At 36.2% G+C, this 17498-nt stretch overlaps 1 protein-coding gene across 2 annotated transcripts in view; it reads left to right on the top strand.

The window, feature by feature from the left end:
* LOC149787651 (PAX-interacting protein 1-like) overlaps positions 1 to 17498 on the top strand; it is a 95946-nt gene that overhangs the window by 68277 nt on the left and 10171 nt on the right. For both annotated transcript variants that reach the window (XM_089973851.1, XM_089973850.1), the window contains 6 exons: positions 3475 to 3518; positions 5412 to 5488; positions 12147 to 12234; positions 13126 to 13294; positions 15015 to 15115; positions 17017 to 17154. In XM_089973851.1, coding sequence (XP_089829977.1) covers positions 3475 to 3518; positions 5412 to 5488; positions 12147 to 12234; positions 13126 to 13294; positions 15015 to 15115; positions 17017 to 17154 — 617 coding nt within the window. The remainder of the gene's footprint in view (positions 1 to 3474; positions 3519 to 5411; positions 5489 to 12146; positions 12235 to 13125; positions 13295 to 15014; positions 15116 to 17016; positions 17155 to 17498) is intronic.

The following is a 17498-nucleotide window of genomic DNA, read 5'->3' as shown; positions in this document are numbered from 1 at the left end:
ACTTTTGTATGTGGAACATTATCTCTTTCCAATGTGCATCGAATAGCTCTGTCTATTTAAAATAACACTTGACATTTCAACAATCAATGAAATACCTGCAAATTTTGTTTTCAGTAGTATGTAACTTTGTAATGAAAAATTTACGAAATCATTGTTTTAATTGTCTGTAACTATTGCTTGTGATACTGTTCATGATGACACATCTGTTTGTTGTGACAGTGTGAAGTTTTTATGATGTAATAAGAACTACAAGCTTGATGGAAGTTTTAAGTGGCCATTATATACATCCAGGTTTTTTTTTTCCTTCTATCGTGCAGTAGAAAAGGCATAATGCAACAGAAAAGGTGTTCTGATTTCCACTCTTTGGTGCTCATTGCATATACTATTTATCACATAGTTGGTGTACTTTATTTACTGTGTGCAATTTAATATTTTTGATATATCAGAATATTAATATGTCACATTATTGAATCTGATTTCTCCTTTTCAGTCAGATATATTACCTGATTACATTAGGACAACTTTCTCTGCTACCCGAATCCAGCCCTGCTGGAGAGACAGATTTAGTCTTTCTGTCTATATATTATACAGACAAAGGGAAGCATCTCTTACAGGTTACCGTTATACCTGGATGTACCAGTTTTTACTTTTGCTGTTGGGACCCCAAGTGGCTGAGTGGTCTAAAGCGCTCTCCATTATGGATCACTGCCATCTCACCTCTGTCTGTGTAGGTTCGAGTCTCAGATTCGGCCAGTGTGGGTATGTGAGAAAGCTTGCCAGTAGCTTCTCGAGGGTTGGTGGTTCTTTCCGGGGTTTTCCCGGGTTCTTCCTCCACCATTAATACTGGCCGCCATGTATAGCCTATCGTGTGCTGAAAAATGGCATTAAACCCTACAACAACAACAACTTCTGCTGTTATGCAGAGGCCTGAGGGAAGTTTAAAATGACCATTATTTACATCTAAGTTTTTTATTCTGTTGTGCAACAGAAAAGGTGTTCTGGCGTCAATGTCATAAGTGGGTTCTTAATATGTAGAGACTGAGCTTTGGCTGTCAGTAACACCTTAATCATGCAGTCTATGAAATCAATTAAAGGCTGCAATTGAACATATGTCAATTGTGTGGCAAGATCATAGGGAGCTCATATAACCACCCTCTGTTGCTTTGCACTGAGCAGGTATCAAAATTGCGACTCGATCGAAGGGTTGTCACTTGGGAAAATAAAGAGAGTGCTGCCTTTACAAGCTGAAAGAGATTAAGGTCAAAGATTCAGAACTGATTTGGTACTGAACAAGTACATGTACTAAATTCACAGCTCAATCAAAAGAATTGTCAGCTCAAAAAACAAGTGAGTGCTGCCTTTACATGCCAAGGGCTTATTAGGTCATATGCACTGGCAGAAAAGTTGGGATAAATAAATAAAAAATTAACTTATAGAAAAGGAAAATTCAACTTTAATCAAAACTTTTATTGCATCAGATACAGTATTTACATAGCAAAGCACAAAATTAATACCAGTACTGGTTGTTAGGACTTCCATGAAAATGGAAGAAATACACTTACCTCTAAACCCCACAGTAAACAACATTAACAGACACTTTATTGTAGATAGTATTTAATTTAAATCCAAACAACTGTAGATACAAGTATTGTGTAATGAATACTGTCATAATATGGATAAACACTGCATATCATATACGCATTTCTGAATGGGAATAGTAGCATAAAAACATAAAATTCTTTTAATTCAATATTTTTTGTGTACTGCAAACATCTCAAGTTGTCAAGACAACCCTATTCTGCATGAATCAAATTTTCAGCAAAAAGGTCAGCATATGAGTGAGTACATAAAGTATCTTAAAAAGATTATGTTGCCAATTTGCAGAAGAGTAAGCTGAAGAAAAAAACAACAACACTGTAATACAGTTATCTCCAGATTAACTTGCTAGATCATAAGTAAAGATGCCAATGGGTACCTCCCATTATTAATAATCTGGGTAATAAAAGGAACAACCGGGTTCCCATTAACAAAAGTATTCCATGTTCAGATTGAGACACAGAAAAACGTTTATGGCTCAAGGCTCATATCATGTGCATATTTATTCATCATCACATGGGACCATATGGCTGCTTACAATTTACTTGTCATACAGTACAAGGGAGGACACTTCTCTCTTTTCTTGCACAACCTTTTTAAGAATCAACACTGATATTTAAGGCTAGACCATCATAACTTTGTGCCTGTCCATAGTTTGTGCGCCATTTTTCTCACAACTTAAATGTGCTTGTTTTGAGATCCTGATGATATTAACTAGGTCAGTACCTTTTGGCAACAGCGACAATAAATACTGATTAAGAAATTTTCAACAAAATAAAATTTAAGTATGTACTACAATTTAAATAAAAGAAAGTACAATATAAATGTCCAGTGTAATGCCATTTTTGTGGCCCTGGGGCAAGTATTAGCTCAATTTTGTGGCCCTGGGGCAAGTATTAGAAAGTCAGGGCCGCTGTTCAAATGTTTGTTTACTGGACTCTTATTAGTGAGAAACCCAACAGATATTTTGTCACTGCAAAGGCAACACAAAAACTTGGTTACCATTACATACACTTCTTATATCATGTTGGGAAAATGTGAACAAAATGGACAACTATACAGAATGAAATTTTTCACTGAAATATTTTGATATATGGAAATGTTTGTTATTTAATGACACACAAAAAAAATCTAATAAAAATTTACCACATGTGTACATTTTTGCATTTTACTTCAAACATTTCCAAGAAAACAGATGGAATTCTTGAATGTGAAACCACTTGTCATAGATTTATTCTATTTTGATACTACATATGCAGATATCATAAAAATGGGCTATACTGACGTGACTGTTGGATGTTATATGACTGAAAAAATGTTAGAGGAGAGGTTTTTTATTCAACTTATAAACATGTTGACATGGACCATTGTTAAGGGATGAACCATGGCAGGTCAAGGATACTACAACTGTCATCATTTGTGGACTTTACAACTATTTGCGAAAGTTACTGTAGATATGTAGACTAGTTAAAGTGAGTAATGCATAAATAATTTATCCATTTCCATTACTCTCGTATTAACTACTAATCCACATGGATTTAGCTGATTTGTGAAAAAAAATGTAACTGCAGATCCAGATAAGAAAGAAAATACATGTACATTAAATAAAATAAATATGTACTTTTTTCATAATTTTCTGTAATTATGGCATGTAATATATAGATGACTCTTTTTATGCTCAGATTACGCTTTTTGCCACATATATTAGTAATAAATTACGCTTATACGTCTCTTGGGAGTTGGCATGTGTGAACCTAAAATTTCTCTTTGATTGGGTACCTGGGTAACTGATCGTTAGAATTGACAGGTACCTGGTAGAAATTGAGTTATTTCTGAGAAACAATGTTATTTTAACAAAATATTCATATCTTCTTTTAGATGCATGGAAAACACCACTGAAAATTACCAAAGATGCATGGAAGGTAATTTTATTCAAGACCTTATAATTACCCTGTACTTAGGATAATTACCCTATAATTAGGATAATCCATGTTTGAATATTGAAAGTATGGTATAAAACAAAATGCAGCTCTTTAACCTTTACATATGAAAATGTGTATGAATTTATTGCCTGATCATTGACCTGTGGTGTTTATTATTTTGCATTACTCAGTATTTCTTAAATGAACTTTTTGTGGACTGCTTAAGTGGAATCCTCAGTTTCAGCCAAATTTGGTATAAAACATTTTGGCATGAAGAGATTTTAAGTGTGTACAATTATGCCAATACACCATCAAATACCTGTACTAAAAGTTGAACACCTTTAAACAGCTTCTTAAAATAGGCTGTACAGAATTTTACCAGATTTGACAAACCATTATGGCGAAAAGGCATTTCAGATTTACAAAAATTATGTCAGTCTGCCATCATATTTGATCACCATTACAAGAAATACAAAAGCAAATTACTCTCAAAAAGTGCTCAGCTGAATTTGACACAAATCACCCAAACTTAAGGGTTTTCAGGTTTGTACAAATGGTGCAAATCAAAAATTGTAAAAAATTGTTATCATCACTAGCATTTTTTTTTTTAATTTCAAAAACTTATTACTCTATGGAATTTTACCAAAATTTGACAGTAAGCATCACTACCATGAATGCATTTCATATTTACATAAAAGGTTCCTATCCATGATCAAACATGGCAGCCTTACAAAAAGAAAAATATTTAAATGACTTTTTCTGAAAAGAACTGCTCAACAGAATTTGACCAACCATTATGCTTTTTTGTAACCATTATACTTTTTTCACCTAATTACATCTTACACTTGCCTGTGTATGGATTATGCTTTTTTGATACATTTTAAAAAATAAAAGCAATAAAATGTATTTGTTATTTTAATTATCATTTCTTTAATCCCACACATCATTTAAATTTGAGAATATTTTTAAAAAATGAAGACTGCTGTGTAAGAATAGCACAAGAGTACATTTGTCCATCATAGACCTAGACCTACATACACTTTCCATATTTGCTGTTTATAGCAGCTGTATATGACACATTTCCAAGAAAACATAGGTTTCTTCACTTTGAAAACTTGTATCAAATTAATTATATTTTGATATTTTATTTAGGTAGTGGACCAGTCTATACCTTAAACAAACAGCTCCAAATGTTAAGTGAAACAGGCTTTATCACTGTAACTAATGGATGTAATATGATTGAAAAATGTTAGAGGAGAGAATCTTTTTGAAAACTTAAGAACATGTCGAATCAGGAAAAGGAGAAATCAGTAGCAGAGTACAAATTTCAATGAATATGAATAATGTAACACAGCTCTCTGACTGAGCACATTGTCATGCGCATTGCTGAATTTGGACTTCACGATCATTCAGTGAAAGTTACACATGTAGAATAGTTAAAGTGAGTGTTGGATGCAATTAATTTGTCAGTAGTTTTGTGTTTGTGCTCTGGTACTAATCCACATGGATTTTGCCCCTTTATGACAAGATTTTTTATTCAGATTACACTTTTTTGCCACTTATGTTAATAATAATTATGATTATACCTCTGTAGGGATTGGCTTATATGCAACTTTGACAGAAAGCATCCTACTCCTTTCAGTATTGGACAAAGATGCTGCTGCTGTGGTATCAATTATGGATGAAGATGCAAAAATAGAATAACCTTGAAACAGTTGTTTTCATAACATGTAATAACACTGGAATAAATTTCTACAGGAAGCATCCTAGTGACTCATATTTCTTGACCATGTGTCATGCTTTTGAGTTGAGTAATGCCAGGCTCCTCATTTTGGACTCTTGTTTTCACTTCTTATCATTGGATCCTTACCACCTGTATTTGAAATTTTTCAGAGGTACATGCCCAATCTAAAGTCCCGCCCACCTCCTCTAGGGAAAGACTATCATCCTTCAGCAGCCAAGAGACCAAGGTGAGTTGGAGATCCTTATTGGAAAGATGTGTAAATTGTGCCCCACCATGATTATGGAATGAATATATATTGTTACCCTTGTCTATTATGTCGGTATGTCTGGTGAAGTTTTGTGTTTAGGGCTCTGTGACAGGGCATCTTTGCTACATGAGCATATCCAGAGCTCCAACTGAAGCAAAAGAGTATAAATTACACACATTTGACAGAGACAATGCCAGATATGTTTTCTCACTGTGCATATTTTTGATGCAGAAATCAAACTAAGGTAATTGGCCAAACATGTTGGCAACAGGATTTTCAGATCATTTCAAACTGCTAATTGTCACATGGATATTTGTTACTTACCATGTTCAGTTTACTGATATCCCTCTTGGTGAGTACTGATCTCTTATGGTGAGTATTGAACAAATACCTAGTGATAACATCCAGAAACAAACACCTAGTGATAACATCCAGAAACAAACACCAAGTGATAACATCCAAAAACAGACACCTTGTGATACCATCCAGAAACAAACACCTAGTGATAACATCCAGAAACAAACACCTAGTGATAGCATCCAGAAACAAACACCCAGTTATAACATCCAGAAACAAACACCTTGTGATAACATCCAGAAACAAACACCCAAAGCAACAATAAGTAATTTATGACTATATTGTTAATATTTTCTTCATCCCCACATTGGACTCGAATAGTTAGTATCAATTATGAGCACTGACACCTAAAAATCTGAATGTGACTCCTGGGTTTGACAGCATAAAGGTCAGTTGACTTTCTCGTGTTAACTGTAAGCTAATGACATTCTTGTGAACATTGTTTTGGTGAGTTGTTGGATCTTTGAAAGTCACATGTCTTTTTACATTGGTTGCTCTATTCAGCTTATAGTTTGGGATAATATTACTTTTTGTCCAGGGGCCCCGAGTGGCCGAGTGGTCTAAAGCGCTCTTCGTTACGGATCACTGCCATCTCACCTCTGTCTGCGGCGGTTCGAGTCTAAGATTCAGCCAATGTGGGCATGTGAGAAAGCCTGCCAGTAGCTTCTCGTGGGTCGGTGGTTCTTTCCGGGGTTTTCCGGGTTCTTCCTCCACCATTAATACTGGCCGCCATGTATAGCCTATCGTGCTGAAAAATGCCGTTAAACCCCACAACAACAACAACAACAACTTTTTGTCCAATGTTTGAACCCTGTTACGAGTTCCTGTCTAACCTGCAAAAACAGAAAGATGTTAATGTGCTTGACGTCACAGCTGTCAGAACCCATTTTTCTTCAAATATGTTACCTAATCATAATATCTTAGAAGAATGACGACTGCCTCATAAATTCAGCCCTTCCAAGTCAATGTTTAGCTTTAAAAAACAAATGCTACAAGTTTGTCTATTCATATAAGTGGGAGTCAGACAATAATGATCTCCCCTTCGATGGATGGAGTGATCTTCTCCATACTAAAGTTGATACCTCCACTCAACGTGGAAAGATTGCTCTTGAAGAGTCCCCCCACAAAAACCTATCAAGTGGTATCTTTAACATAGAGGGCATGTTTGAGGAGTTTTCTCAAGCAAGGGAAGTATACTCCATTTACATTTCTACCAATTTCTTGCTCTTTTCTATCCAAGACAAAGTTGCTAACTATATTAGAACCTGAGTTTGATGTGCAGTATACATGTTGGTGCCATTTTGATATGCCTGCCCTGGTCACAAATATGTTCATTCAGATGAAGAATGCTTGAGTTATAAAATTTCTGTCACTGACTAATATTACTTACCAGATAGGTCATTCATGTAATTTCATAGGCATTTGATTTGTTCATTATTATCCACTTCACAGTAACGGATGATTTAAGCAGAACCATTAGGACCAATTTCTGCTAGTACATTTGATTTGGACTAACATTGTTATTTGAGGCAGATCAACAGAGGTCAATACCAGCTCTGACATACTTTCAGCTGTTAAAGGGAGGGACTGGTTCATTGATAGAATATTAGGGGATATGAACTTAGACTGGGAAGGAAGGAAACTATGGCCCAGTTCAGACTCAACTTATCTCTGTCATCTGAACGTTCATGGTCATGTGCCCCAAATGGCTGAGTGGTCTAAGGCCTTCATGTTGATGTGCCCCAAATGGCTGAGTGGTCTTAGGCCTTCATGGTGATGTGCCCCAAATGGCTGAGTGGTCTAAGGCCTTCATGGTGATGTGCCCCAAATGGCTGAGTGGTCTAAGGCTATCATGGTGATGTGCCCCATGGCTGAGTGGATTAAGGCCTTTACAGATCACATGCTCATCTCACCAATGTTGTTATGTTAATTACCCTGCCATTAGTTTTCCCTGGGTCAGTGGTTCTTCCAGAGATCCTTCTGGGTTCGTCCTCCACCTAACGTACTATCCACAATGTATAGCCTATCATGTGCTGATAAAAGGCATTAGACACCATTTTTCATAGTTAGCAACGAATCAAGCCTACCCACATGCCTGGTTACATTGTCAAGCCTACCCACATGCCAGGTTACACTGCTCTAACATCATGCATCCTATCCTGGCATAAGAACATGGCACTCACCGAGAAAAGCCTAGCCAGTATGGTGCCACAACTGACGTGTCAGTCTATGGCTTGTATCCATGGTATCCAGTTGCTATTACAGACTTAGCTCAGTTTATAGGCATGAAATCAGTTCATATAGATCCAATCAAGCCTGTTACTTTTACAGATAAATCTCATGTACTTCAAAGAAGAAACCACTTTTTCGAGTGAAATATGTTCCTTTGGTTATACTTAATCATAATGTGGACAACTCTCATGTCCTCCAAGCACTTCCATCCAACTGACAGAGATTGCATGACACTCCAATAGTAATTGATGTATGGACAGGATTTACTGCCAATCCTGTATCCAAGGTGATATCACTCTTGTCTGTTTCCCTCCCCCACTGGATCGCTCTGGTGGCCTAGGGATAGAGCATCCACCTCGGATGTGGGAGGTCAAAAGTCTGAAACCCAAGTGAGTCATACCAAAGATGTATAAAAATGGTATTTGCGGCTGCCTCACTTGGCTTTCAGTATTACGAGGTTTGTGCTAGGGCTGGTTGGCCTGGTGTCAGGACGATGTGAATGGGTGGGACATGATGCCCCAGTGCTACTGAATAACATGAGAGGGCTGGATTTGCACCTTAATGAATATACTCATTAGATGTTGTGATTGGGTACATATTGTCAAAGAAACATATTATTAAAAAATTGTGTTGTCAGTACACACTTTTAACCCACATATCTCAGCCATCATTGTCACATCGTGTATTACATGAAATAGGCCATTTTAGAGTTTCAGGGTTTCATCATTTTCACTCAAATGGTCAAAGAGAATCTAATAGGAAAGCCGATAATTTTTGTCCAGGTTGATAAAGGTCCTTGAAAGTACTTGAGAAAATTAATATGTTACCATGAAAATGCTTTAAAGTACTTGAATTTTTAAAAGATTGCTTGCAAAACTTTTAAACAGTTGCAGTAATGTTAATTATTTGTATTTATTACAATACGATAAACCCAAATTCTAAATTAGATATGTTTATTGGTGCAGTGAAGGAAACAAACTTGATCCACTCCCATACTCTAATCCCATACTCAGACTTGTTCTGGATAATATTTTTCTTGCACAAAGATATTGCTTTATTTACTGTTTTAAAGATAACACCATAATAGCTTCGAAATTTAATTGAAGACATGAAATTGATAACAAAATGTTATGAAAACATACATGCAGTGAAAAACAAAAAGGCATGCTGACCAAAATGAGCCCAGCACCTGGTCAGGTAGAGCAGCCCGAAATTGCCTAAAGGTTGAATACAGATCACTGACCCTTTATAGATAATCTGTTTTGGAAATATTGTTTTTAATCTTGTGAATGATGGGAATGGGATATGAACAGATAAGTCTTTGTCTTGAATCTGCATAGTAGAAATACAATCAAGATGTCAATGCATATAAAACTGCACCACACTACTACTGAGAGACCTTGTCCTGATGAAAAGACCATCAAAAGTCTATATTTGTATCGATAACACTGGTCAGCAGTGAAATCATTACTGACTTGAAAAGGCCCTAATCTGTAGTATTTTGGTGTGCCGAACACGAATATAACCGTGAAAAATTTGTATTGGCTCTCGTTTTGAAGATATTCATATACCTCATTTTCTATGTTTCACTGTGTAAATTTCTCCAGTAGGACTGCAGCAACATCCGGAATAATGATGTAACATTGCATAATACCATCATGCTCACATCATCCACAGTTGATTGCATCATTTTCTGATGCAATGCAATACTAATGCCATGCGGCTGCTGAAGTAAGTTGACGTCAGCAGTGTACTATACATGTGTAGGCCTATTATACTAATGCCAGGCGGCTGCTGAAGCTGACGTAAGCAGTGTACTATATAAAGCCCAATCAGATAAGTTCAGCATTTAAAATATTTTAGACGTTGTGCGAGACAGTTCAAGCTACTGTTACATAAAACTTATTATTTTATCCATTTACGTACAATAAAGAACAGTAATGCCTCGAAAGTGTGTTAATACCGCGGACAATTTTTGCTATATTTGTGGGGAAGTGACATTTGCCAACCAGAAGAAAAGTATCAATTCTCAAGTGAAGAAGGCATATCATCTTTACTTCGGATGCAAGGTTGGTGACCAAGACAAGCCTTGGGCTCCGCATATATGCTGTGCTACATGTACAACACAGCTTTCACAGTGGTTGAATTGCAAAAGGTCATCAATGCCGTTTGCAGTCCCAATGGTGTGGAGAGAGCCAAGCAACCACCTAAATGACTGTTACTTCTGCTTGGTTCCTCCTCTTTCCGGCGGAATAACGAAGCGAAAGAAGTCGAGAATAGTCTACCCAAACATTCCGTCTGCATTGAGACCAGTTCCACATGGTGAGGGACTTCCTATTCCAGAACCTCCAGCAGAATATTCTCTTGATTCATCTGACGAAGACAAAGGTGAGTCGACCTGTTCTTCTCCTGGTCCATCAGCATGCAGTGATCCAGATTTTCACTGTGGTGCATCATCAACCCCACACAGAATAACACAGGAAGAACTAAATGACCTGATTCGTGATTTGGACTTATCAAAGAACAAGGCAGAATTGCTAGGATCAAGACTCCAACAATGGAATCTTCTAGAAGAAGATGTCACAATTACTGCATATCGAAAGCGCCACCAGCAATTGGAGCCTTTCTTCAGAAAGGAAAGTAATCTGATATTCTGTTCCGATATTGAGGGCCTCATGAATGCTTTAAAAATCACTCATGACCCACAAGAATGGAGACTATTTGTGGACTCTTCGAAACTGAGTCTCAAGGCTGTGCTTTTGCACAATGGAAACATTCTTCCATCTATTCCAGTAGCGTATGCTGTCCACATGAAAGAGACATACGATAACTTAAGGCAGCTACTGAATTCCATTGAGTATAACAAGTACAGCTGGCACCTCTGTGGTGATTTGAAGGTAGTTGCCCTTTTAATGGGACTGCAGCAAGGATGTACAAAATACATGTGTTTCTTATGCGAGTGGGATAGCCGAGCAAGGGAAATGCACTACATGAGGAAGGAATGGACTCACAGGCAGAATGTAGCCATTGGAGAGAAGAATATCCAACACCCAGCTCTGGTTGAGGCTCAGAAAATCTTGCTACCATCCCTTCACATCAAACTAGGTTTGATGAAGAACTTCGTGAAAGCCATTGACCGGACTTTGCCAGCATTCCGATACCTGCATGAAAAATTCCCTCGACTCAGCGAAGCAAAGATTAAAGAGGGAGTTTTTGTGGGTCCTCATATTCGAGAGCTTTTCAAAGATGACCGGTTCAACAACTTGCTGGAAGGTGACGCGAAACAAGCATGGAATGCTTTTCGCCTAGTTTCTACAAACTTCCTCGGAAATGTTAGGGCAGAAAACTATAAGGAACTAGTAGAAGACATGTTGATGAAGTATAAGAAACTTGGCTGCAATATGTCTCTAAAGATTCACTTCCTTCATTCCCATTTGGATTTCTTTCCTAGCAACTGTGGTATTGTTAGTGATGAACACGGCGAACGTTTTCATCAAGATATCGCAACAATGGAACAAAGATACCAGGGAAAATGGTCCACTACAATGCTGGCTGACTACTGCTGGACACTCCTCAGAGATGCTCCCGAACAGCTGTACAAGAGACAGGCGAAGAAATCTAAGATGTAGTCAATGACTTGATTTTTTATAGGTAGGCTATTACAGTTGACCTTTTACTATTGGAATGCATTTCGTTATGTAAACATTAATTTCTTGCAGATTACAAAAAAACTAGAGCCAATTTTGCAATTTGACTGTCATATTCGTGTTCAGCACATAAAAATTGATAAGAATTGACTAATTTTATTTCAGTAACATGACTTTTGTAAAAATTTGTTGTCCAGTGATTGACGGATGTGAATCATTTCTATTCACTGGAAAGGTGTATTGTTTAACCCTTTATTAAGACTGTATTTTGTGTTAAGGTTGTTGCAGTTAATAAAGCGGACATAAATCATAGTATGGCACAAGGTTATGCATTAAATTCCATGTTCCATAGGAGACGCCTGCAATGCAAATTAGGACAAGTTCTCCCTTTTCTTTTTCAGACTGGATGAAATTAAAGAGAACAAAGGATCAGGTCCTCATGTTCTTTTCACAGGATTCCCTCGTGGACTTACCAAGCAGTTACAGTTGGTATGACTACAGGCTGCTTCTTTTGTATTGAATCAGTTAATCAGTTTACTACTTGTCAGTACACAAATTATTGATGATGATAAATTCCTCAGCTCTGACCCTCCACAAAGATGATGGATGAAGAACATTTAACTGTTCCATATGTCATGTATATACATGAAATAAAAGTTTGTTGAGTGAAATGAGAATACAAACTCACCTTTTTATATGCTTGACTAACCAAAAGACTCTGGTTGTGCAGAAATATATTACAGACAATCATTGTGATCAATAATTTGAATACCATCTAGATGGCTTGTACTCGTAGTAATCAATAAACTTACTGAAATACACTCAAAAAACTTTTCCACAATTTTATTTTTCTTGTTGCTTTTCTCTAAATTGGGTCAGAGTTCTATAAAAGTTTGTTTGTTCAGAATTACATTAAATAAAATGTACAAAAGGTGAATAATGAAGATATATTCCCATTAAAAATACATAACCTTAAATTGTTAAAAGAATTTTTTAAAATTGTAATTGTGTAAGAGTTCATATACATTAAATCAATATTTTAGTTGAACATCTATCAAAGTACTACTGCACTTATTGCATGACAGAATGAGAACATGGAAGAGCTTCATTACAGGTGACATTCTCTATTTGCCAATCAACTTACATGCTTTCATTTTAATGCCATTTATAATGAATAAATAACATTCAACTTGTTGTCACTGTGCTGGTCTTTATGCGATTGCTGGTGCCATGTGCTACTCAGGTGCACCTCAGGTATGTGCATTTATGTTACTTTTGATTTACACTTTAACCTCTGGAAGACATAGCGTAAATCAAGCATCACCTGTATAAGCAATATTTATTTACACTCACTTTAAAGTGAACTGCTTTTATTCATAGATAGTGACTTCACTGGGTGGGACAGTGGTGGAAAATCCCAGAAACTGCAGTCATCTTGTAGCCCCAGGCATTTCTCGCACCATGAAGTTCTTTGTGGCCATTAATGTATGTCAGTACATAATGGATAAACAATGGCTGGAAAACAGCATGCAGCAAAACAGATTTATAGGTGAGAGGGAATATTTACCTCACATAAAAGTAATTATGAAGCAAAGCTAGAATAATTTACGGCAGACTGAGATAGGTTGAAAATTCTTCTTACACTAGCCCAGATTTTTTTTGTGGAATAGGAAGAAAAAAGTACATGTTAATTGTCACTTGTATGATGCTTTTCATTGTCAACCTACTTTTAAATCTTTAGTTAAAGTTTTGCATTTGCATATATTACTTAAACCCCTTGATAAATTCTCATCATGCTTGGCATGAAACAATCTGAAACTGAGATATTTTATCCTGTGACACGTTCCATCACCAATTTTGTCTTGGGATTTTCCTTGTACTGTGGATAAATAAATATAAAACTAAGACATTTCATTCAGTGACATGCTTGCTGTACCTATTGACCTTGGATACATACATGTCACATCAGTGCTTTAATTGTAGTCTTGACATCCAGGCCGTGATATTGTGATATTTCATGAAAGTACCCATTCCTAGTGATTGTTTTTGATTTTCAAGCCCTTAAAAGACATGTAACTTTTCTTAGTATTGTGGTGGTGGTGGTTGTCAATATAAGTGCATTCTGCTGAAGTTATTTCTCCTTGTCTTTTAACCCTTTATCTCGTAGAGAGTATGACTTTCTAGTCAGTTGATACACATGTACCAAAGTTACACAGTGCAGTGTGCTATAAATAGAACACCTGTTATCTGTTTGACACCATGTACATAGTCCTGCCTGTTAACTGTTAAGCAGTATAGTACATGTTACATTTAACATCAATTTTATCCCTTTTACATTACTGGTAGACATCTATTATGTATGGAAAGATTTAAGAGTAAAATCTGATCGTTTTAGCTCTGTAATTATTTTTGATGGAATAATTTTTTATGTGCTTTAAAATCTTGAAAGAACTTGTTCATTGTCAGGCCAGTGAAGCCATGTGACCATCTGTTGCTACCATTTCTCATACTCGAAATTTACAAGTTTTTTTATCTATGTCTACTGACTAAATCATCTGAATTTGATAATTTATAAAACTAATTGTTGCCTACATCAAATATCAGAGCCTTTACCTAAGTTATTTAAGCTTTCATAGTTGTGATTCTAATCGTGAAAACTCAAAAAAGTACTGAACCACAGCCTCCATTTTGGAGAGTGGAGAGTACAACCCTGTTACTTTAAATAGCAGATTACAACTATATCTTAAACAGTGACCACGTGATGTGACTTAATGGTCAATCACATCAATTAATGTAGTATCTAATGGGGGGTTTTCCACAAAGGTGGCACTAAGAAAACCAGCCCAAAATGGCTGATGTTTATAGCAGACGTCGAAAGGCATTTCCATAAGAATAGTGTAGAAGAGTCAAAACGTGTTTCCATGCAAATCGGATAGAGGCGTCCAAAGGTGCTTCCATGAGAATGGAGTAGAGGCATCCAAAGGTACTTACATGAGGTAATGGGTTAAACATTTCCTCCTCTTCCCCATTTCGCCTCACCTCACCCCAATCATTTTCTTTCTCCTAAGAGCATATTTAAAGTAGAAGTGCATATCAACACAGTTCAAAATCTTTAAATTGTTATTATCCTTGCTGTACCAGATGCTAAAGTTTTATATTTATATAGAAAAAAGTTGGTCATCCTAACCAATTCATTGCTCATCAAGAGAAGTGGATGCTTGGCATGTTTTAATCTGGTATTTGTAATTCTTTCCCTTTTTTTTTTACAGATGAAACGAATTACTTACTAAGAGATCCAAAATCAGAAGCAGATATTAATTGTTCCATGGTCCGGTCACTTGCAAAAGCCAGACAGCATCCACTTTTCCAGGTCAGGATTCCAGTTTGGGATAAATTTTATTGTCTTGGCTAGGAGGGGTTCATTGTATAACAGATTGTAACAGCTTATGCTGTGTACTCTTAGCAGTGAGATGGTGGTTTGAGTTGGTATATAAGGTACCAGAAATGGTATTACCTGCAGGAAACCAGTGACCTGGGCATCAATTTGTTATAACATGTGCCAACTCTAAAGTCAAACCTGAGCTTCAACTGTATGAAGTATGTTATTATTGCATCATGAAGGCCACTTTTTTCTTGCTTCATCGAGACTGCTCATTTGTATAACAATATGCAAGGTATATAATTTTTATTTAAAAAAAGCTTTATATATGATTATTCTACTATAACTTTTTCTGAAAAGTACTACATTGTTGATATATGTGTGTTTTAGTAAGATGCAAGAATAGTGCAGTAACAAATAAAATTTATTGTCCCATGTGTAAATATGTTGAGACATGGGTATCACTTTTCTGACAGTGGTGACAACATGGCTGATGTTTTTGCAAGTCCGATGGGGAAGGGATATGACCATGTGATTTATTATTCTAATGTTGCTGAGGCAACTGGCTACTGTTTGCACCCTGTGCACCCTCATGTGGAGAGTGTCCATCCCAATTACTTTAAACTGTTAACTTGCTGCTTCCAGTTGTATAGAATGCTCTAGGGATGAAAATGATGTCTCCGAAATGATTATGATAGGCTTAAGATTAACGTTATTCTGAATTTTGTTTCTCATCCAACTGCTTCCAGTACTGTACATTTTACAGACTAACTACAGTGGAATTGGCAAAATAAAGTATATGTAACTTGAATATATAAAGTTTAGAAATGACTTAAGGGGAAATAAGGACACAAAAAAAAGTAATGTCTGAATAATAACAGCCAAAATCACTGAGCTTACCAATACCACAGAAATGACATCACTTGTTGAGTGATGTTAAAACTAAATTGCTACTGATGAAATTGGCTCAACCACATAGAAATATGACATGTAAAACAAGTTAGTGGTAGAGATAAGATATCACATGTAAAACAAGTTAGTGGTAGAGATAAGATATCACATGTAAAACAAGTTAGTGGTAGAGGTAAGATATCACATGTAAAACAGGTTAGTAGTAGAGATAGGATAGTCACCATTTTCTTCTTCTGTTCTAATGATAAGGATTGTAGACGAAAAAGCCGACATGTAAGTAAATTATGTTTAATATCAATACTACCAGTTGATGTTGCATAGTCCTGTTATTCTGGAATGGAACCACCATCATACTTATAATAAGAGTTCATCCTCCAATAGATGAACTTCCAAAGAGAATCCAGAATATAACACAGACCCAGCCTGCTGCCAAGTCACTTTTTGTAAGGACGAGTCCTTGCTGAAATAACAAAGCTATGCAACACATGCAAGTCAGTGTTATATCCTTAAAATTCTTTTTAACCCCCACCCCCCCAAGAACTTTGTTTCTCAGAGAATACTTATTTGATGACATTAATGTTAAATTCACCCACACATCCCTGCAAATGCAAGCATTCTAGACATGTTGTCGGGATAAAACCGGAGGTTATAAAGGGAAGCATGATGTTGGAAAAGATGGATTTTAATTGTATTTAGGAGGACAGGATTTAAGAAGTAACAGAGTTTATTTTCCCAATGTTAATGTGATTATCTGTGTATTCTCAGAGAAACGTAATTTATTAACAAATTTACTTTTACCAAGCACATCGTCTTTGAACTAAAGAGCACATATGAGAGTTTAAGAAAATCTTGGATATGTGACTTGAGTAATTTCTTTTGCTGGTTTATAACATTGGTTTTGTCACTCTATCACAGCATACAATTTCCTTAAGTGACAGGAGATTCAAATCTATATGCAATTATTATTGTTATTATTACAGGGTTTGACATTTTACTTCACTCCTGGAGTAACACCCCCTCCTTGCGATCTGAGAATAATAGTGGAGAGTGCAGGGGGTACTGTAGCCCGAAAAAGAAGATTAGGTGTCAAAACCATAGCATCACAGAAAGATGAAAAGGTAACTTTTTGTCGTTGTTTTTTTAAAAATAATCTTCTTAAGCATCTAACAAGGAGATATAAATAGAAATCTTGATATTTGTGTAATAAATTCACCATACCAAATACTACATTAAATAAAACTGAAAAGTAGTTGTTTTATCATGGAATATTTTCTACACACTACTTGTATTCCATGGGTCATCTGTATCATCCGCAGGCTGGGAAAGGAGCATGCAACATTATACATGCCAACCATTATGCTTTTGGCATAATCATTATGTTTTTTTTCCACCAAATTATGTTTTATGCTTGACTATTTATGGATTATGCTTTTTTGGTAAATTAAAAAAGTTAGATAAAATT

The sequence above is a fragment of the Sinohyriopsis cumingii genome, chromosome 11 (genome assembly GCF_028554795.1).
Source record: "Sinohyriopsis cumingii isolate HCF-2022 chromosome 11, ASM2855479v2, whole genome shotgun sequence".
Lineage (NCBI taxonomy): Eukaryota > Metazoa > Mollusca > Bivalvia > Unionida > Unionidae > Sinohyriopsis > Sinohyriopsis cumingii.
The sequence above is the reverse complement of the archived record's forward strand: the minus strand, read 5'-3'. Positions and strand labels throughout refer to the sequence as shown.